The sequence below is a fragment of the Carettochelys insculpta genome, chromosome 8 (assembly GCF_033958435.1).
Source record: "Carettochelys insculpta isolate YL-2023 chromosome 8, ASM3395843v1, whole genome shotgun sequence".
NCBI lineage: Eukaryota > Metazoa > Chordata > Testudines > Carettochelyidae > Carettochelys > Carettochelys insculpta.
The window spans coordinates 13,572,697-13,595,215 of NC_134144.1; the positions used below are offsets into that span (position 1 = coordinate 13,572,697).

The 22,519-nt window shown below is 45.9% G+C and overlaps 1 protein-coding gene across 9 annotated transcripts; it reads right to left on the reverse strand.

Annotated features, from left to right (window-relative positions):
- Positions 1–61: 61 nt before the first annotated feature.
- On the reverse strand, positions 62–17,338 carry CASP8 (caspase 8). 9 transcript variants are annotated; one of them, XM_075000758.1, is made up of 9 exons: positions 17,245–17,338; positions 14,726–15,110; positions 12,792–12,897; positions 11,021–11,159; positions 10,870–10,917; positions 7,736–7,803; positions 4,128–4,266; positions 2,443–2,944; positions 62–1,194 (listed from the first exon to the last, which is right to left on the reverse strand). In XM_075000758.1, exons 2-9 carry the CDS (start codon positions 15,028–15,030, stop codon positions 1,059–1,061), a joined length of 1,443 nt encoding a protein of 480 aa, XP_074856859.1. In that variant the 5' UTR covers positions 15,031–15,110; positions 17,245–17,338; the 3' UTR covers positions 62–1,058. The 9 variants fall into 9 exon arrangements, with proteins under 9 accessions (XP_074856859.1, XP_074856858.1, XP_074856861.1 ...); XM_075000757.1 differs by lacking the exon at positions 17,245–17,338 and adding an exon at positions 15,543–16,134; XM_075000760.1 differs by lacking the exon at positions 17,245–17,338 and having other exon boundaries at positions 4,128–4,263; positions 14,726–15,531.
- Between the last annotated feature and the right edge of the window lie 5,181 nt (positions 17,339–22,519).

The window sequence follows — 22,519 nt, forward strand, 5'->3', positions numbered from 1 at the left end:
ATTTCTAGCCAGAGACCTTCTTACACTTGGCTGACACTGTATGGAATGACAGCTAACTTAGTTTTTGCATGTCTTTATTTTATACCATTTGCAAACAGTCTTTACCTTGTAATTTCATCAAAGCTCAAAAGCACAGCATAGTTTGGAGGTATTGCAAGAAATGACTGTGTCTGTATGACATTCTTCCATTTTATAATACTAAAGGAGGATTTGAAAAGCAGAGAGAGAAATTTGTATCCCAACCATTTCAGCCTTCCCTATGGTTGCACCTTCATAACTTAGTTCTTAGGGTGCTAAAAGCAGAAGCTCTAAAGCATGGATAACAAGAGGCTTTTGCTGCCACTGTCTGACTGGCTCTAAGGAGAGCACAAGTGGAGAGTATTGAGAAAAGCTGAGTGAGTATGAAGGATGCTATATTAAGAAAAGAATGCACTAAGATGGTCAGGCAGGTTAATAGCAAGAGTGCTTTGAAAATGCACTGCTGGTGCAAGCCGTGGTCATATACTTCGAGGTTTTTCTTTTCTCAAAGTGTATACTGTTAGTGTGCTATTTTCAGGGGGCAGAAAATGTTTTGAATCTTACCTTGGCACAAGCTGATCATAAACTACAGGTATGCACAACCCTAACCTTGATTAGTCAGTATCCTCTTGTTTTCCAAATTTGATAAATAGCTCTTCCTGAAAAAGAGGTCATGTGCCTCTGTAATTAATACCTGCTATCATCTACAGCCATATTTCTCAGCCCTACTGATTTGATCACTTCCTAACCTGTGTCAGAGAGATCTCGGGAACCAGTGAGGGGCCACAGACTAGTCACTGAGAAACACTGGTGAGAGCACTGAGCAATCCAGCAACTTGGCTGTACTCTCAATTCTGACAGACAACAACAAGTGAACCCTTTCAATGAGAGAGCCTGTTGTCTGGAAAGCTACATTTTTTAAGTATGTTTTGTTCTTGGACTGAGAGCACAAATTGAAAGCTGCAATTTTGTAAGTGCTCAAACCTGACTCCAGACTGTCTCGCAGCAGATTTCAGGTTGGTGGGACTACAGTTCCCTGCTCAGTTGATGGGGAAGATGAGTTTTTTCCTGAGTGTGAAACTGGGCTGTGGCATCTGCTTCCCATGGTTCACCTTGTCATTCTTCCTGCTCACCTCCTGGTTCACTGCTGTCAAGATGGAGAGAATATCCTCTCCTCTGTCAAAAAAAAATAAGAACCTCAACATTAACAGCAGCAAAGGGTTTCACATTACCTGCCATCCACTAACACCTTTCACTGCTGAAAGTTGCTACTGCATTCTCCCCTAGCCTGACCAAAGCCATCAATGCAACAAGCAGATTTAACTTTATTATGCTACAGTGAGCGTCTTGCAGGAGAAGATGTGTAATTGCTGTCTTCCAAACACACACACTCATCCCTCGTTAAATGAGGTACGTTACTTATGAGTACTTTGCTAAAACAAGGCAGACACAGACCTAGCTTTGTTCACTAGATGAGTGAATTCCCCCACCCCAATGCAAACCTGATCACCCAGCAGATTCAACCCACCACAGCCTGCACCCCCTACCCACAGCCCCAACCTGCTACAGCCTGAACCCCACTGCCTGCCCCACAGACCCAGCCCACCACCAGGTTTTAACTTAACCCTTCCTCCTGCTCATGGCCCTAAACTGCCCCCAGCCTTTAACCCTCTCCAACCCCACCCCTAAACCCAAAGTTCACTTACCTTTCAAAAGCAGTACCCTGTGCTGCCACTCCTGCGCTGAGTTATGAGCACTTGGAATGAATTGGAGATTTTACATGTATTTTAAGGGAATTTACTGTCCCTCTTATGAGTTTTCACCTACAAGCAGAAAGTTGGAAACCAACTGTGCTCGTATAGCGAGGGATGTGTGTACAGGTATCTCTCCTCATGTATGAAATTCTGTACCTGTCTGTGTGCTTACAAAGACCTGGGGGTGTAGGTACACACCTCCAAGCCTGCTTCCATACGTATATCCAAAGATTCCTGAATGCAGTGAAACTCACTCATGTAGGAAACAGCAATTATGGATCAGTTATAGTAAGTTTTATATTTTACATGCATCACTACTTCATCCTCAGATTGACACAACAACTGTATGAGTGAGGACTGCAGGGTGTTTTTCCTGCAGTCACGGCAGGTGAGGCCTATGTGTACAGAGAACACGCACCCACCCCGTTAATTGCACCACTTGCACACACAAAAAGGTAGTACTGGTTTAACTTACCAGTTTTTAAACTAATTTAGGTAAGGATCTCTGCACAGGAATTTGTACCTATTTGAATAAATCAGCTTAAGTTCAACAAGTGCAATTTTGCATAGACAAGCTATAAGGCCAAGAATGAAGAGATGGCAAAAGTATGTACATGCACAAAGCTGGGTAAAAGCTTTTATGAATAAGATAGAAATAGCTGGTACTAACCGTGGACAGCTCTTCTCCAGGTGTTCACACAGCGACTGTATATACCATGTGCCCTGGGTTGTGCTTCTATAGGAAACAAAATCCTTCATGGTGGCCATTCCAAGCAGGAAGTCTGCCTCATTTGGAATGCACTCCAGCTGAAATCGTGCATCTGCCTCTAACGAATAATCCAGCTCTGTAGAATCTGTTTCTATATGCACCCCCTTCTGGAATGTGTCACCTTGGCAGGCCTGAATGAAGAACACTTTTGGTTTTCCAGCAAGTGAGCGGCAGTTCGTGCCAGTGAAAGAAGTGGTTAGTTCCTGGATCGATGTCTGCTGCCCATCAGTACCAAGCACAATGCCTTTATCACCATGAGAGAGGATGCAGCAAACAAAGCAGTCATAGACATTGTGGTCCATATCCCTGTAGCGGTGTATGGTTTGATGGATTTGCTTTGCAGTGAGGTCTTTGTACTCTGCGATCTCAAAATGAAGTTTGGTGAAGACCCTTCTCAGAGCAGCTGGAAAGTAAACAGAAGGGGCAATGGCAGGAGCCAGTTTTTACTTTTTTGCTAAACAAACTAGAGAATTGAGAGAAATGTTACTCTACATTTTAATTTCTCTACCATCACTGTTTTCGAAGTGGGCATTTCTCAGCTACTCGAGCAAGAAGCAGGGGGTAGAGCAAAGAAAGGTGGAATGGAGGGATATGCTATTGCCAGAATTCTCATTAGCTTGAATGATAGTAAAGAGCATACTTACAAAATTTGCAAGTGACACATCTGTCTTAGTGTGGTGCTCAAAACTGGGCCCAGTGTGCCGGCTGAGCCCTCACAGTGCTGAGTAGCACAGAACAATCACCTCCCTGGTCTAACCTACAACAGTCCCGGCAATGCATTCCAGACTGTCAGTTTCTCCCCTGCTCCAATAGCATGACAGTAATGCATTAAATTTGTGATATAGATCCCAGACCCCCCACCCTTCTCTAATACAGCTGCTCAACCAATTATTCCCCATTTTTGTGTGCAGGCATTGGATTTTGACAGCCCTTGTTATTGCTGAATTTCCTCTTACTGATTCTGAAGCAATTCATTTTATCAATATCATTATGAATTCTAACCCGGTCCTCCCAAGAGCTGGCAACCCTGCCTAATGTGAGGTCAGCCTGAGATTTTTATAAGTGTACTCTCTACTCCATCATTCAAGCTGTTAATAAAAATATTAACTAGTACTAGATCCAGAACAGACCACCGTGGAACCCCACCTGAAATACTGCCTCTGTTTGGCGGTGAACACGCTAATAAAGGGTGTGGCAGACCACAGGCAGCATGGTTCAAGAGTCCTAGTGGAAGGCAAATATACTGAGAGCTGGGTCAGTGCCCTTTTATTCCCTACTGCTCTACCTAGGGTCAGAGAGTGTGACCCAGCACCTAAGGTAGGCAGCTGGGGCTCATTAAGAATCAGTCTGCAGCAGTAAGGCTTATCAGACAGCTGTTGCCGGTTAAGGCCCTCTGCCTGGCTATAAAAGGTTCCCCGCCCCGAAATCTGGCAGAAAGTGGGGGAAGAAGAAGAGTAGAAGATCAGGAAGTGAGGCTGGAGGATGACTGAGCTGTTGGAAAAAAGCAATAGCTCAGCCGGGGGGGGTGTGGGGGGGATGCTAGGGGGATGTGGTGGGAGAAGTGGCACAGGGAAAAGCTGCTGTACCTGCATCAACATCTGTTCCATTCCGGTCTTTCATAGTTTGAAGTGTAGGCACCTCTGCTCGTGCTTGTGTAAAGTCATGATTATTCAGGATCAGGCAAATGCCACAGGGCCGGCTGTCCATTCTGTACATGTCAGCCTGCTGGGGGGAAACACCCCACAATCTGACCGGTGCTGACCAGACAGTCACAGTTCATGTACTCGTGCATGTTCTCCCAGCCCATGGGTTTAGCCTAATGACCAGTGCCACAGTACAGCAGATGGAGAGCTGCACGCATGCGGCAGACAAGGGCTGCGTCTACACGTGCACGCTACTTCGAAGTAGCGGCAGTAACTTCGAAATAGCGCCCGTCACGTCTACACGTGTTGGGCGCTATTTCGAAGTTGAAATCGACGTTAGGCGGCGAGACGTCGAAGTCGCTAACCCCATGAGCGGATGGGAATAGCGCCCTACTTCGACGTTCAACATCGAAGTAGGGACGTGTAGACGATCCGCGTCCTGCAACATCGAAATAGCGGGGTCCTCCATGGCGGCCATCAGCTGGGGGGTTAAGAGATACTCTCTCTCCAGCCCTTGCGGGGCTCTGTGGTCACCGTGGGCAGCAGCCCTTAGCCCAGGGCTTCTGGCTGCTGCTGCTGCAGCTGGGGGTCCGTGCTGCATATACAGGGTCTGCAACTAGTTGTTGGCTCTGTGTATCTTGCACTGTTTAATGAAAGTGTGTCTGGGAGGGGCCCTTTAAGGGAGCGACTTGCTGTTGAGTCCGCCCCGTGACCCTGTCTGCAGCTGTGCCTGGCTCCCTTATTTCGATGTGTGCTACTTTGCCATGTAGACGTTCCCTCGCTGTGCCTATTTCGATGTTGGGCTGAGCAACGTCGAAGTTGAACATCGACGTTGCCAGCCCTGGAGGACGTGTAGACGTTATTCATCGAAATAGTCTATTTCGATGTCGCAACATCGAAATAAGCTATTTCGAAGTTGGGTGCACGTGTAGACGTAGCCAAGGATTCTCCCCCACTCCATTTTCTTTATTGCAGGCGCTACGCTTCACCCCTGCCTTTTGTCCAGATCAGTCTCCTGCTCTCCCTATTCTCCTAGATGGTCTTCCCAACTCCTGTGAGAGCCCTTGTATCTCTCCCCACCCACTTCCCATCCTCCCTTAGTGTCTCTTTCACCATTACACGGCCTGCATCTTGTAAGGGGGTGGAGGGTGAGGAGTCTGCTCTGTGGGGCTGGAGATAGGGGTTTGGGGTATAAGAGGGACTCAGGGTTGGAGTGCAGGGAGTGCAAGGTCTGAGGTGTAAATGAGGGCTCAGGCCTGGGACAGAGGTTGGGTGTAGGCTTGAGGGGGTGGATGAGGGGTCTGAGGGAAGGGAGGGACTGGGGCCCCCGTTCCCCTGCTCCTCGCCAATCCTGCCCAGCATCCCCCATGCTTACCCCAGCTCCAGGCGGGGGTGGGGGGAATGCTATGTGCCTCCTCCCAGCCTCCCTCAGCAGATGCAGCAGTCAGCTTGCTCCCTGTAGCCAATGGGCAGGGGCCAGAAAGAACACTCCCAGCACAGCTGTTGCTGTGGGAAGGGCAGGGCTCAGCTCAGGTCTCTTGTCAGGCACCTGGCAGGAATGCTAAGGGGAGGGGTGTGGGGTCTTGTAGGCGTGGTGGGGGGAAGAGACCCGTCCAGACATTGATGCAGCTGGGGCACCCCAGGCCCATACAACTCTCTGCTACTCTCTCAGTAGTCCTTCTCCTCGCTGATATTGTGATTGCTGCTGTCATACCAGCATCAAGGTCCTTCTCTGCTCTACTGCAACACACCTTCCTTCTCCCTAAATCCCTAATGCTGCCTCCAATACCTGCTCATTTGCTGCCCCCCAGCCCCCTCCTGACAAGGTTCACCCTCTGTCCTGGCCCCCACTTGCAGCACCAGCCTGTTCAACATCCAGCTTAACCTCTTCCCTGGGGCCCTCTCTGCTCTGCGTGCAGGGTCCCAAGGGCCATCTTTACACCTATGCTCTGCCTTTCCCCCAGCACTCCTCAGACTTCCTGCTTTGGGTTACAAAGAGCAGATGGGAGTGTTACTGCCCTCTGCTGGCTAGCAGCGGGAACTACAGGGCTTACAGCTAAACGATTTCTTACCTTACCTGAATTTTGTTACCAGCTTCGCTCCTCGTTCATTAATTGTGTAATCCCCATGCCTGTGACACTGGCCCCAGCAGCAGGAGGCTCCAGAACTAGGCTGAGGTGCCACCCTTCAGCTTGGGATACCTCAGCAGTGCTTTCTTTGTGCCCAACCACCCGGGATACTTTTGGTAAGAGTAAAGGACAGGTTCCAGGTTTCTGTAAATATTGTATTGCCTGAAACTCACCCAGACTGTAACTAAAAACAGCTGAGAGAAAATCCTGACCTTAATGTGTGAGTATCCCCCAACTCAAAGCCTGCGGAAGAGGAACTACTTCTTCTCCTGGCAGTCACCAGATCCTTTCAGGATATTTCCCCTTTCTGTTGCATGGATTACCTCTTCTGCCTCATCCTTAGACTCCTCAAATGCCCCTCACTGAAATTGTCTTTGTTGGTGTTGTGGAGCCTGAGGGTAGGTGGGGCTGAGGCCTAGTACCACAAGGATCAGATACCCAGGGACAGGCACAGCCTAACTCCCCTCCCTCCCCACCATAATGCTTGTAAATGCTTTTTCACAGAAAGGACCAATGCTTAGATGTAAGACTGTGCGGTTACATGACAGCTTTGCCCTGCCAGAGCAGAGCCAGAGGACTCCAGCAGGAAGGCTAGGTGGCTGAAACTATCATGATGCCGTTCACTAGCTTCAGGGCCGCAGGAGGAGGAAGATAAGCAGTTAACTGCACAAACATAAGCTTTTTATAGTGGTGGGGGCAAAAATGACCCACCAACGTGTCCTCAGGTGAAGAAATGGAGCTCAGTGCTGAAGCCTGCAGCAACACTGCCCACCTCCACAGGCAAGGTCACCCACTGAGTAAAAGATGAGGAGAAACACCAGTGCAACAGCAACATCCCTATGGTTACTGGAGAGGCTGAGTGTGAAGTAGCAAAACAGGGCCTTAAATAGCAGCAACAGCTATAAAACTGTAGCATTCTGCTCCTGCGTGGCTGTGCAATATTTGGAAGCATCAAAGGGGGGATGTGAGAATGAGAGACTTAGCAGGAGAGCTGCAGATCAAAGCACTTGTATTTGTTTAAAAGAAAAACACAAATGTATTCATAGCATAGAGCCATTCAGCTCACTGATACAGCATGCCAGGGTTAACTCATGCTGTACCATCTCCTGTGCAAAAAATTGGCCCCCTCCAGTCATCCCTGGAACCACAAGACTTTCTAATAACAGGATGCTGCAAGCTTAATAAGTGCCATGTTGTGCCTGTGTCCCAACAGCTAAAAAACTCTCATCAAAATTTCCAGCTCACATCAAGGGCCTGCTATCCTATGTTGCACATTTCTCTGACAAATGCTTGTAGGGTTTTGTGTTCATAGACAGATAGAGCTGACTGGGGCTTGATATGCTCATTTCCCATCATCTGCCAAATACAACAGTATTCCATGTACAGCCTGTTTCCATAAAGTACTTTTTAATCCTGATTTACCTGCTGGATTTCTTCGTGCATGCCTGGACAATCCTGTGCAGTCTGAGAAGCCCACAGGCTGTCCTGAACTAAAATGAATCAGAAAGAGACCGTCAGGCATAGAACTAGGCAAAGTATAAAAATTTATCAGCTGGGTAATCTGGGAAGTTACTTTAAAAATCCACTAGTGAGACATGTGCAATTCCTCTTAACTGCAATGCAATAGCTCAAGACCACCTGTGGCAGAGGAGTGAGGCGCCCCCTTATTCCCACAACTCAAACCCAGCCTCGGCCTATACTGGATTTTGGAAATTTCAGTGTACCACCACCAAAAAATGTATAGAGTGAAAATGAATGACATTTTCATTGTAGTTGGTGTTCTTCAGATACAGCTCACAAAACTCTTTTCAAAGACGGCCGCTATAGCAGAATCATCCACGATCACCCACATCAGGTCACAGGCAGAGTTGAGAGTGGAATCCTGATCACCTGAGTCCCAGTACAGCAGTCTATTCACTAGGCCATACAATCTGGTGGGGGAGGTAAAGACTTCTCAATGATATTTAAGTCCTTAACTAGATAGTCTGGTATTCAGTACACAGGTGCATATCCGGCACTCCCGGGACCAGGAGGCTTCCAGATAGTCAAATATTCTGGGTAACAGAGGTATATCTAGCAATGCATAACACTAAAGAAAAACAAGATTAGATATTAAGAAATAAACAAAAATGTAAGCCAAGTAGGGCCATTGCTCAGTGAGGAGGGAGAAACAGTAATGGGGAACTTGGAAATGGCAGAGATGCTTAATGACTTCTTTGTTTCGGTCTTCACAGAGAAATCTGAAGGAATGCCTGACATAGTGAATGCTAGTGGAAAAGGGGTAGAGTTAGTTTTTGAAATAAAAAAGGAACAAGTTAAAAACCATTTGGAAAAATTAGATGTCTGCAAGTCACCAGGGCCTGATGAAATGCATCCTAGAATCCTCAAGGAGCTGATAGAAGAGGTAGCTGAGCCGTTAGCTCTCATTTTTGGAAAGTCATGGGAGACAGGAGAGATTCCAGAAGACTGGAAGAGGGCAAACATAGTGCTCATCTACAAAAAGGGGAATAAGAACAACCCAGGAAATTACAGGCCAGTAAGCTTAACTTCTGTGCCAGGAAAGATAATGGAGCAGGTAGTTAAGGAAGTCATCTGCAAGCACTTGGAAGGTAGTAAAGTGATAGGGAACAGAGAGCATGGTTTTGTAAAAAACAAATCATGTCAAACCAACCTGATAGCTTTTTTTGACACGATAACGAGACTCGTAGATAAGGGAGAAGCAGTGGATGTGGTATACCTAGACTTTAGTAAAGCATTTGATACTGTCTCGCATAATATTCTTACCGACAAACTAGGCAAGTCCAACTTAAATCGCGCTGCAATAAGGTGGGTGCATAACTGGCTGGCTAATCGCACCCAGAGAGTAGTTGTTAATGGTGCTCAATCCAGCTGAAAAAGCATAACAAGTGGGGTTCTGCAGGGGTCTGTTTTGGGACCAGTTCTGTTCAATATCTTCCTTAATGATTTGGATATTGGCATAGAAAGTACGCTTATTAAGTTTGCAGATGATACCAAGCTGGGAGGGGTCGCAACTACCTTGGAGGATAGGGTCATAATTCAGAATAATCTAGATAAATTAGAGAAATGGTCTGAAGTAAACAGGATGAAGTTTAATAAAGATAAATGTAAGGTGCTGCACTTAGGAAGGAATAATCTGTTTCACACATACAGAATGGGAAAAGACTGTCTAGGAAGGAGTACAGCAGAAAGGGATCTAGGGGTTCTAGTAGATCACAAGTTAAATATGAGTCAACAGTGTGATGCTGTTGCAAAAAAAGCAAACATGATTCTGGGATGCATTAGCAGGTGTGTTGTGAACAAGACACGAGAAATCATTCTACCGCTCTACTCTGCGCTGGTTAGACCTCAGCTGGAATATTGTGTCCAGTTCTGGGCACCCCAATTCAAGAAAGATGTGGAGAAATTAGAGAAGGTCCAGAGAAGAGCAACTAGAATGATAAAAGGTCTGGAGAACATGACTTATGAAGAAAGGCTGAAAGAATTGGGCTTGTTTAGCTTGGAAAAAAGAAGATTGAGGGGGGACATGATAGCGGTTTTCAGATATCTTAAAGGGTGTCATAAGGAGGAGGGAGAAAACTTGTTCTTCTTGGCCTCTGAGGAGAGAACAAGAGGCAATGGACTTAATCTGCAGCAAGGGAAGTTTAGGTTGGACATTAGGAAAAAGTTCCTAACTGTCAGGGTGGTCAAGTCCTGGAATAAGTTGCCAAGGGAGGTTGTGGAATCTCCCTCGCTGGAGATATTTAAGAACAGATTAGATAGATGTCTATCAGGGATGGTGTAGATAGTGGTCGGTCCTGCCGTCGGGGCAGGGGACTGGACTCGATGGCCTCTCGAGGTCCCTTCCGGTCCTAGTGTTCTATGATTCTACTTTATATACCAATAACAGTAGTATTGTACACTATAAACGTATACTGTATTTGCTGTATTTATTTGTATTTACGTTCACTTACTGTACTCATGGAAAACGTAATTAAAATTTACTTATTGTTAAAATGCTGGTTATTTGAGAGTTCTGGATGACAGAATGCCAGATATGAAAGAGTTTACAGAAAATAGATCCCTTTTTTCCTTGCACTCCCTGTGGCCCAGAACCTGCATCAGTGTCTGAATATATACATTCTTCTTCGAGTGTGTTCTCAGATCTATTAAAGTCAGGTATGAACACACTGCACGGACCATTGTTGGAAAGTTTTACTCTAGCTGCTACCTGTCCCAGCACTGGTGTGTGTGGTGCGTCGCCACACCCACACTCTAGTGCCATCAGGGGAGGCCATAGGTACGATTAAAAGGCTTCAGAGGCACACAAGTACTCCTGATCGTAACTGACACAACCAAGCACTCAAAGAACTATGAAAAATAAGGGGTTTGGTTAGACATGATCAAAAAACAGAGCTCACTTCACGCCTACATAAAGAGGTGAGACAAAACAGGTAGATGGAGTACAAAGAATGTGACAGATGTGGGAAAAAAAGAGTGGAACAGTTATTAAGGAAGTTTGAAAGGTATCTCCTTGGAAGCTAATCTGTGTCAATTACCTTCTGAGACTCCTGTTTGACCGCCATGTCCTTCCACAACGTACATTTCTATGACATGAAAGAAATGCAGTATTTAGCTGTAATGGATGCTTAGTACATTAAAATTGTGTGTCAATTCAAAGGTAAGTGATGTGAAAGACGCTTTTTTTACCACTTTGCTCTAATTCAAACTCTTCAATTTTCTTCAGGAGGCTTTTGTCAAGTTTCTCACAAATAGTCTTGAGGATTTTTAGGTTTTCTTCTGCCAATAGTCCCTTCTTCTCCATTTCAATTAAAACCCTGAGCATGGTCTGGTTAAGTAGACAGACAATTTCCTGTTAGAGACATAATTTCCTTTCCCTCCACATTCTCCAGTGTCCAGACTCCTCTTCCAGTGGAGCCAGAACTTCAGACACAGTGATTAATCTCTGTGAATGGAGGCTACTCAGAACTGGGTAGGATGGGACCCAAAATGGTGATCTCATGTTCATACAGTGCTTTTCATTTAAAGGAGTCCCATGGGGTATTACAAGTGTTAACTTAGAATTGCTTAACTATTTATTGGAATCACTTTGGCTACCCCTAAAGAACAGCCACCTCTGAAGAGAAAACAAGCAGAGAGAATAAACAGCATAAAATGCAGTGGAAACTAGGCAGGCAAAGCAACAGAGCCCACACAGGAATCTGAGGGTGCCTTAGCATTTATCTGACTCGGAAGAAACAACCATGACCTCAGTTTCATATCTCATCAAAAAATAACTCCTGCAGCAGCCTAGAGTCCTTATCGCCATCTAAGGTGGCTTCTTTGCATATTTTTATGTTATTTATTTTTTTGTAATGAGAGAAAATGAAATGTGCCATCCGCTGGTGGTGATGGTACAGATTGGGAGGGCAGAGGATGCAAGTGGGGCAGACATGTCTGTGTATTTCGTTGCTGCTGTTTAGTAGCTTGGACCACAGAGGTGAGGTGCTGGAAAACTGAATTACACAAAGGAGTGTGCTTCAATAGGTCGGGCACTCAGATGGGAATTAACAGATAGGGGTATCACTCCTGGCTCTTCCACTGACTCATTGCCTGACTTGAGTTAATCCCCGATGCTCTGCGCCTGTTTCCTCACCTATAAAATGGAGGTATGCTGCTTACCCACATTCGTACCACACTTTGAGGTCAATGGAAGAAATGCATTAAGTATTAGTTGTTTGACTGACAATCCTTATTGATATCCAGTTAATCGAAATAAATGGCTCTTAAACGTCTGAAAAGGATGAAAGCTACTTACCAAGACCTGTGCCAAAAGCACTCTGCCTTGCACGTTCTACTCCTTCCCTCCACACTCTCTCTCTCTTTTCTATTTAGATCAGTGTTTCTTAAACTTTTTGAGACCACGGAACACCAAATATTTTTTTAGGCAGAACACCTATGAAAATTTTCTTCCAAAAAGAAACCAAACAGCAATATATGCAGCAAAACCAAAATGAAGTAATTTAATCATTTATCATAGCAATGAAGAAGTAACATTGTATCTGGTTTTAATAACAGAAAATATATACCACCAGTGTATGATATTAGAAGTGTCAGATGCTCACGGCATACCCGCAAGTTATTTGTGGAACATCAGTGTTCCCTGGAACATAGTTTAAGAAACACTGATTAGGTTATGAACTCTTCAAGGCAGAAACTGTATACTACTTACTGTGTTTATACAGCGTCTTGTACAATAGAGCCCCATTCCAGGCACCACAGTAATAAGCATGGTTAAGAATAATGAAGCATATAAGCCATCTAATCTATAACCAGAAACATTCCTTCCCCGCACTGGGGGAGAGGGGTAGAATAGGGTTAAGGTGTGGCAACATACCAAAGTCATTCCCAAAGAAGTCCTGCCCCCACTACATACAATGCAAATCTCTGGATCCATTAAAAGCAATGAAACAATTCTTACTATCTCATTGTCCAGCTTGCATTTTGGAAGCTCTTTGGTCAGAAGAAACTTAAAAGATTTCAACGTATCTGTTGTTATGTTTTCCGAGAGCTGGAAGAGCAGATATCTGGAGTGGGAAAACAGCAAGTTGCTTCACTCAGCGAGAAAGGTTGGTATCCTAGTTTTAGTTAATATTGTGGGGCTAGCTACCAAGAGCTCATTAGAAGCATACATGGCAAACACAAAAATTATGATACACACACACAAAATGTCATTTTTTCCACACAGACTCCACTGTTAACACAGGACACTAGTAACAGAGAGGGAGCTGTGCCAATCTATATACTATCAAAACAAAAAAGCAGTCAAGTAGCACTTTAAAGACTAACAAAATAATTTATTAGGTGAGCTTTTGTAGGACAGGCCCACTTCTTCAGACCGTAGCTATACCAGAACAGACTCAATATTTAAGGCACAGGGCACCAAAAACAGTAATCAATGTGGACAAATCAGAAAAAAATCATCAAGGTGAGCAAATCAGAGAGTAGAGGGGTGTGGGGGGAGGTCAAGAATTAGATTAAGCCAAGTAGGCAAACGAGCCCCTATAGTGACTCAGAAAACTCCCATCCCGGTTCAAACCATGTGTTAATGTGCTCAATTTGAATATAAAAGACAGTTCGGCTGTCTCCCTTTCAAGAGTGGTGTGAAAATTTTTCTTCAGTAACACGCAAACTCTTAAGTCATTAACAGAATGGCCCACTCCATTAAAATGTTGACTAACCAGTTTGTGGATCTGGAGTGTCTTTATGTCCGTTTTGTGCCCATTAACTCTTTGTCTAAGGGAGTCTGAAGTTTGTCCAATGTACAAAGCAGCTGGGCATTGTTGGCGCATGATGGCATATATGATGTTAGTTGAGGAACATGAGAATGTGCCCGTGATTCTGTGAATAACACAGGACACTGATTTTTTTTTAAACTCACTTGGTCCCAGGGCAATCTGGAACTCAAACATACTGCTTTTTATGCAACCAAAATGAATTAGTTTTTATAAACTAAGATACCCCACCAAAACCTGGCAGGCCACAGATGGATATGGAAACTGTACAGGTGGCCAAAGTGGAGAGGCAGGACTTGTAGTGTGTTGCATGGGCTGGGGAATGCTGGTATGGCTGCCTTGGTGGTGGTCACTGCCAGCACAGCCCGTAGGAATCGTGGGTACCACCTCTGTAAGAACTCCATAGCCCATGCCACACCCCACAATTCCTCCCACTCCACTTTGGCCCGCAATACAATTTCCACACTCAGATGTGGCCCTCAGGCCAAAACACTTGCCCACCCGTTCTAGCATCTGGACATAAAGGCACTAAAGTCAAGCTTACATCAGGCCAGGGATTTCCCCAACATGCTAGATGACTCCTCAGATGATCACGTATGCCCAGTGCTTTTTCTTATGCTGGGACTTGTCGGTACCGAGTACTGGGACTGACTATGCCACATATAAAGCTGCTGTGCCCCACTAGACAAATGTAGACTTAATGGGTCTGAGACTTGGACCCCCTCCCCTGGGAAGAACAACTGTTTCCAAGCTACTATTTATAAGAACAAACAATTTATTCTGTTGTTCATGATCTGCTTTTCAACTAAATTGTTTAAGTTGCATCAGTATCAGATTCATATACATTTACTATACAGTAACATGCACACGAAGGCAGCTATATATTTATACACATTATCCAAAGGGATTATATGCTATAACTGTTTTGCAGCCTCAATTGTCTTCCACTGAAGTCAACAGCAAAACTTCCATTGACTTAGCTGGGAAGAATGGGGGCCCTGAGAGAACAATTACAGACAAACCACAGGTACAAATCACATGCACCTCTTAAACAAAATCTACACCTTTTTTTTTTTAGGGGCTGTAAGAGCTCTCCCCAGGCTGAGACAGCGCAACGTACCTGAACTGAGATACCTTTGCCCTCCCTGGAATTTGAAGGGCTCTTTCCATCTCCTCGCTGCTGGAGCTCAGCTGCTCAGTCAGGATGTCTATGCGGTTTATCCGGAACAGCAGCTCCTTTAAGAAGGACAGATCATCTTTCTCCAGCAGCCCCTTTTCCTCAAGTGCTAGGAATAAGGCCTCAGGGTCCCGGATGCCTTCCTGCTTCCGCAGTGGAATGTAGTCCAGGCTGAGAAACTTCAGCGCCACCAGGTCCTCTGTAGCCAGAGCCTCGCTGATGGTGTAGAGGAGCTTGTGGAAGTCCATCCTCCTCAGTCAGCCCACAAAAACCTTCTTTTCGTGCCAGATGAAAGGAAACGCTGGATTCCTCCCGGCCTCTGCTCAGACTGGGAATAAGAGAGGAACAGGTGGTGGCTGGTGTGGCAACAGGTTGCAAAGGCTCATCCTAACCTCTGGGGCGACTGATGGTTCCCTAGCACAGAGCGGGAAAGGCCATGGAGAGCTCAGCCAGGCCAGTCCCCTGCGCTCACCACAGCACCTGTCACCCACCACCCGGAGAGACTTTTTTTTTTTTAATCTATTTGCTCCAGATCCCTACTGGTCCCCCCCGCTCACGGAGTGAATGTACAGCGCGGCCTCAGCAGGCCCTGCTCAAACCACCGAGCAACTCTTGTTTTACGCCTGTCCCTGGGCACTGCCAGGCGTGAGTCAGGCCCGCCGTAGGCTGCTATCGCACCGCGCCAGGGGCCTCTGCCAAGGGCCAGGAAGGCGCGTGCTGGAGAAAATGGACCCCCCCCCCCCCCAGCCCCGGGCCGCACCCAGGCCAGTCACTGACAAAACTTCCTTCACTTCAAGGGCGCAGCAGCAGGACCAGCTGCGCGCGTCGCACGTTCCGCCGAGGGCGGCGCCGCCGGCCTGAGCCCCGCTCGCCATTAACGGCGGCACCGTGTGCGCGGCGCGGCTCGGCTCGGCTCCGGCCGGGGCGCCAGGGACTGCGCTGCGCACACGGCCGGGAGCCCGGCACGGCCCAGCAGCCGCCCTTGGCTGGCGTGTGGCGCGGGCTCCCGTCACGCAGCGCCTGGGCCTGACGCCGCGGTGAGGCGCTGCCCGTCCCCGCCGGGCCTGGCCTCCGGCCTCTCCCCGCACGCGGCCTGCGCCGCGGGTCGGGGCAGCGCCTCCCCTCGCCGGCCTCCTCCGCTTCCCTTCCCCGGCAGCCCGCGCCGCCCTCGGTCCCGCTCGCGCCCATCGGCCTCCTCTCGAGGCGGAGCCGCCCCCGCCGCCTCTCGGGCCCTCAGCCGGAGCGGGCTGCCCAGCTCCCTCCACCGGCCGGTCATGCCAGCGCCTGAAAGCCCTTTCCCGGGGCCGGGCCCGGCTCCTCCCGAGGCAGCGCCAGTGTCACAGCCCCGTTGCCCCCCTCCTCCCCTTCGGCGCAGCCCCGTGAGCTGCCGTCACTCTCCTGCCGCCCGGGGTGGGGGCCGCCCGCATAGGCTCGTGCCAGGCGACAAGCTGCTGCCCATGTCCCGGGCCGCCCCCCTCCCCTCTGCGGGTGCCTAAGTCCGACATAACAGAGCCGATTTCGCTGCCGTTGGGAAATCAACCCCCAGTCCGGTTTTACAGGCAGTACCCAGGGCTGAGAGTCAAAGTTGAATTCGTTTTCTTCCACCCTGGAAGGGAGGAGGTGCCTCATGTCACCTAACACTTAGGCCTGGGAGGATTTAAGTATGCACATAACATTGCTTTAGCACTTTCTTGAACCCGAGTCTTACTCCTTACTGCTGATACTAACCCTTCCCTCTGTTAAAGGCATAACCCCTTATTTGAGGCCTAGTTTTTTTATTTGACCTATAACTGTTGAACCCCTCCATATTGCCGAAAAGGTCAATTGTGAGCTCTTTAGGAGACGGGTGTGTTTGTTTCCTGCATTTATACCACACAGGCTAGCAAAAGAAGGTCCTAGTAATTGACTAAGAACTGTAGGAACCATGATAAAGCAAATAATAATAAAGTGTAAGAGTACTACATTGCAATCCCATAAACAAATCACTTTTTAGTTTGCAGAGCATCCGTTGTGTATATTGCCACACAGATTGCTTCTACACTAGTGAGCTCTGTATTATTTGTGATTTTTGAACCATAAGCAGAAAATAATGTGCTACTGTCCCTTAAAATACATTCTATCCCTATTTCTACACAGTTGTCCTTTGTTCCTTGAAACACAGCTAATCACCCTGTCCTTTTTCAAGCAAACGCTCAGTGAAGTCAATGTGAGTTCCCCCGAGACAGTGAGACCTGGGAGAAAAATGTCAGGAATTAGTGTAAAATATGAAAAAGATCATTCCATAAATACATTCCAATACCTGGCTTGCAATGAGCCTTTGGCTGGAACAAAACTGTTTGTGAGCCATTTGAGAAGTACCTTACTAAAGCAATAGCCCTACACTCCCAGGCAGCATGACTCACCCTTGAAGGGGCACCAACTGTTCTAAAGCCAGCTCATAAGATACGTGGTACAGTACTTACATGTTAATTAAGTTGTCCCACCTCAGGGTCTTCACTGGAATCTGTTCTCCAGGCTGCTTTTAAAGTTAGTGGTACCTCAGATGCATTCTACCGCAAGACTTCCTTGTTGCAGATGGGAAGTGCTATGCATTAAGACGCATGTTTATTCCTGTAATCAGATTGCTCGAGCAGTGTGTTTTAAGAGGAGTGGCCCTGGAGAGCCAGAGCCCTGTCATTTCCTTCCCCACTCGAACCTACAAAAGATACAGCCCCCAGAAATCCTAACACATTTCTGTGTCCTGTTACCATATTTTCAAAATCATAAACAAGGGCTCTTCAGGGTTTTAGGGTAGCACATGGTTTTGGCAGGGTCTTTTAATGTGAGCTAGTGCCCTTATGCCGAGCTTCTGACTAAACTGGAGTGACGTGTGCCCATTCTACAGGACAGTAGTTTTGTTTTTTTTTCCCAACAACCTTGTCTTACATGTTAAGAATTGTTATAAAGAGGACCGTGATCAGTTGTTCTACATGTCTACAGAAGGTAGGACAAGAAATAATGGGTTTAATTTGCAGCAGATATTAGTGTGTCAGTCTTAAAAGTGCTAAAGAACTGCTTTTTTTTGCTTTGTGAAGATACAGACTCATACAGCTACAGCTCTGAGGCTGCGGCTAAACTATGAGATAAAATTGAATGTATTAATGTTGATTTTGTAACTCTGGAATTTATAAATTCAATTTTTGCCTATCCTCACCTCCCCACACGCTCCTCACAAAGTTGACTTATTCCTGCCACGCTCAACTGGCAAACATTGACTGTTGCAGTAGTGCCTTATGGGAACCTATCCCACAGTTCCCTCATCCGTGTAGCATTCTGGGTATGCTTGCTGGTCTTTGACGACATCTTCCCACTTTGCATTTTTCCTCACTCCCCTCCCCTGTTAAGCAAATGTCCATTTTTCCCATTGGAAGAAAGAAAAAGTAGGGCATCCAGAGAGATGGCAAAGTTAACAGAAATCTCTTTCTTCTGAAACTGAATGCTCAACTGTCCCCCTGGTGACAGAAAAGCTCTCATTTATATTTAGGGCAGGTGGGCCAGTTAAAGTAGTCCCCTCGAATAACTTAGCCACTGGGGGAGACTTTACCCCAGCAGCATAAAGGCCCTGAAAATATTTGTGTCGGGGGGGGGGGGCAGTTGAGGTAGTCCCACCTGAATATCTTTCCCCCAGTGGCAACAAACCCCCAAACATTTTTCCTGCCCTTGGAATCCTAACTGTGTGCAAGCCAGGGCATAGTGCTACCTGCGACATGGTCAGCACCGAACAGGAGGCGCGTCCTTTCATTGAGTTGGGGGCTGGCTGAGCATGGGACGTGGCTGAGCATGGGACAGATCCCCACTGCATGATGCCAGGGGGTGAAGGAGGGTTCGCACACAAACGTAAACTGCTGCAAAGAAGTTTCTTAGCCTCTTATGCAAGCATGACCCCACAACAGCTTTGCTGCCACGTGGTGTGGCGGGGCAGAAAAAAATTGCAAGTGTAGACAGAACCACAAACTCCGTGCAGGAGCTATTTGTAAGGGGTAGATTTGCTTACAGCGCTAATAGCAAAGACAGACACATTTCTCAGGCTCTCATACAAACACGACCCCACGGCTACGGGCATCCTTGTCCCAATTTGAAATTCACAGTCTTCCTGTTACTTAATTCCTGTACGCCTGAGAACAGCAGCCACAGCGGAGCATGGAGGGTTACATGCAGGCCTCCTCTGGAGGCTACTAAATTCAATTTTAAGATGTGGCTCTTCCACACTGGCCTGTAATCAAACTGAATTCAAGCCTGATGCTACATCCAGCAGGTACCGCCGACATTGTGATATTAATAATAGTGCCCCTAAATCAAGCTAATGCTACTTACAATGAAGACAGTCACATGGTAATATTGCTCTAACTGCCTTAAATTCAAATTTATCTTCTGAGACTAATATGAGTAGTTACACTCTGGAATTTTTCCAAAGGAGTTTGTGGAATCACCTGCATTGAAAGTGTTTTAGAACAGGTGGGACAAATATCAGACAGGAGTGGTCTTTGTTTCTCAAACTTTATAAAAAAAAAAAAAGAAGTTCCCCTATTTAAAAAAAAGAAGTGCCCCCAGACTTCTGCTGTGTATCCCTAAGGGTACGCATACCATCAGTTGAGAAACATGGTCCTAAGGTAATTTGAGATCACGAAACAAGTGCCATTCAACCTGTCCAGATTAGTGTACCCTTTGCAGGAGTCAGATCTGTTTTCCATACCACCACGTTACACCTCACTTAAAAACTACTTACTTACAAAAACATGAAAAAATATCACAGAAGATGACTACTGAAAAACTTGCTGACTATCTACCATCTTATGATCACATCAATAAATTGGAATAGAAATACTATACTTACATTTCAGCAAAAGGCATAGGACGCTGTAGAAGCAAGTCATTGTCTGAATGGACTTTTAGTTTGTACTGACTCTGCCTAGTTTTAAAACAGGCTACATAAAAACATTAGTAAACATCCAGATGAGTTGCTGTACCCCCTGGAAGCCCTCAGTGTACCTCCAAGGGTACACATACCCCAGTGGAGAAACACTGGCCTAGGACAGATACATCAACTCATCTGGACAATTGGCCTAGTTTAACAACAGGCTACACAAGAAACATTAGCGAAGTCAATACAAATTAAAATGTCATACAATGGCTTGTTTAGCTTGCTCTATACACTGAAATGTAAGCAGGCCCACTGACGGGGCCAGGGGGGCAGTCGCTGTGGGCTATGACACTTTAATATTTTTCTCTCTGATTTTGTGATCTTTTAAGTGAGGTGAAAGGTGGGGCACACAAGACAAATCAGACTTAAGGGGCAGGATAGTTCAGAAAGTTTGAAAGCTACTGGTGTGTTTACGTGGCCTTGCCTCAGGATAGGGGGCTGGATATGATGACTTCACAAGGTCCCTTCCTGTCCTCTGTCTCTATCAAGAAATACTCGGCGAAGCTCAACACTTCTGAGCTAATGAACAGCTTTGACAGCATACACACGACATTTCTCTCCCCTCAAAAACTCATTCCTCTTTGACTGTTTGTTCTTCGTCAACTTGAGCAAATTCATATATATCATTATACTTTGAACAAGCATTTTATGTCATCAAAGGAAAATATTTCACAGATGTAATTTAAAAACACTAGGGGAGATCCCCTGTGCTCCAAAAGATCCTGTTATATCAGGTGAAAAACAGACACATAGCCATTTTAGGTATGTGAGGTGTGGAGGTATTTTCAAATTTAGACATGGAGCAGTCCCACTGATTGCTAAGTCACATTTAACATCTTGTTAAGACCTAATTTTCCAGTGAACACAAGTCCCAAATAAAGAGCAACATTTATATTAATTCTCCAAGCACATACTGCTATGTAAATCTATTGTAAATTCATTAATGTAAACCCAGGGTAAGTAAAGGTAGATTCAAGCTGAATTGGGATAAAGGTGTTGCCTGGGAAAAAAAGCCAAATTGGGAATAAAGGTGTTGCCTGGCAAAACATTTCTACTTACAGACAATCTGTGGCACTTTTGCCCCCTAAAATAGCCTGTGGGGTGGGGAAATTCCAAAAGTGGTATCAGGGTGAGTAGTTACTTTACTGCAAGAGAAAAAAAACAGGGGTCACGGGGGAAGCCCACAAATGAAATTTAGGGACTTCCCAAACAAAGCAGTGAAGCAGAATTTCCTACTAATTATGGACAAAAATAGCTAACGGAAAAAAAAATGCTTTCCTGTTCAGTATGATTATTGGTAATATTTACCTACACCACTGTCCCTCAGACAGACAGCAGTGTAGATAGTTAATAACGATCTACCCGAGGTTATGTCTATACTTCAATGTAAGCCCAGGCTGAAATTCAGTCTCAGGTGCAACCACCTTCTGCCTACGCACAAATGTCTTGGACTGTGTCTCAGACCCAAGGTTTTAGGACCACATAGGTAGTGCCCTGCAAATCTGTGGATAGCCACTTTGTGTCCACAAGTACTTGCATCCGCAAATGTCAGTGCAGATCTCCATGTCTTATTTTTGCAGACACAGAAGTGTCTGTAGATAAAATTTTTGTATCCACAGGGCTCTATTCATGGGGGTAGAGTCCCAGCCCAAGTCCAAAACAGGAACCAGAGCTTAAGCCTGTTGCTTCCCCGTGTGGGCTCAGGCCCTGGGAATCTGGCAGGGTTTTCCCCTTCGGCTAATTTTCTTTGTCCCTTCTATCCCCGAATAATAAGACGAGGCAAGCAGAGAGGTTCAGACAGGGAGCACAGTTTAGGCATCATACAATTCACACACAGCTCTCTTTTGGAAGGGGAGTCTTGTCCTGTCTCTTTAAAGTCTTTTGAACGGGGTCCCCAAAAATTGAGGTACTAAAATCACTAGCTATCCTGAAAATCTTGAGTAATCTGAAAATCTAGGTATTACACAGATAAACCTGAAGTCTGACACTTGCCATATCTAGTCATACAAAGTGGTTGTTTCTGCTAGTTTTGGACAGCTGGCATTCTGTAGAATTTCAAGACCAGTTCATATACCCCAGGGGGAAATGTGGGAGAGGGGGAGGGAAATTACCTAAATCCATGGTCACAGGAAGTAACAAATAAAATTCAAGATGCCCTCACACAATAGCAATAATCTTTTTCTATTGCTTTTCTTATAGAACAACTATCAGTTCGTGCCTTGATTAATTAGCATTTCCTTCTTTCCAACAGCATCCACGTTCTAACTGTATCTGAAAAAATATGCTGAATGTGTGTCACATACTGCTGTCGGAGTCCAATCTGACAAGTTTGCAAAGGATAGAAGAGACAGGACTAATTCTGCAGAAACATCATGAATTTAAGCTTACATTTGGCACCCTTATCTTCAGGAATAGAAAAGAAGATTTACTGTCAAGGCATTACAACACCCTGCTCTTAGTCACATGTTATAGGAAGGCTCAGTTTATAAACTATAAAAAGTTAGTAAGTGATGGATAGATGTTTTAATAAATAGTTAATCAAATGTTAGAGTCCTGCAGGGCACTAGAGTATTTATAACAGCAGCATAATCATAAACTCTTCCACTGACATAACAATTACCTGCTCTATGGCACACTGCTCCTTTCTGTAACATAGGCCGTGTCTACACTAGCCAACAACTTCGAAATGGCCATGCAAATGGCTATTTCGAAGTTTACTAATGAAGCGCTGAAATACATATTCAGTGCCTCATTAGCATCTGGGGCGGCACTTCGAA

What these genes read in the sequence shown, in the direction of transcription:
- CASP8 (XM_075000758.1), bottom strand. Translation starts at nt 15,030, where the DNA reads ATGGACTTCCACAAGCTCCTCTACACCATCAGCGAGGCTCTGGCTACA. An exon ending in TGCACGAAGAAATCCAGCAG is followed by an intron (nt 4,267 to 7,735) that starts GTAAATCAGGAT and finishes GTTTCCCCCCAG; the next exon opens with CAGGCTGACATGTACAGAAT. An exon ending in TGGAACAGATGTTGATGCAG is followed by an intron (nt 2,945 to 4,127) that starts GTACAGCAGCTT and finishes TTTACTTTCCAG; the next exon opens with CTGCTCTGAGAAGGGTCTTC.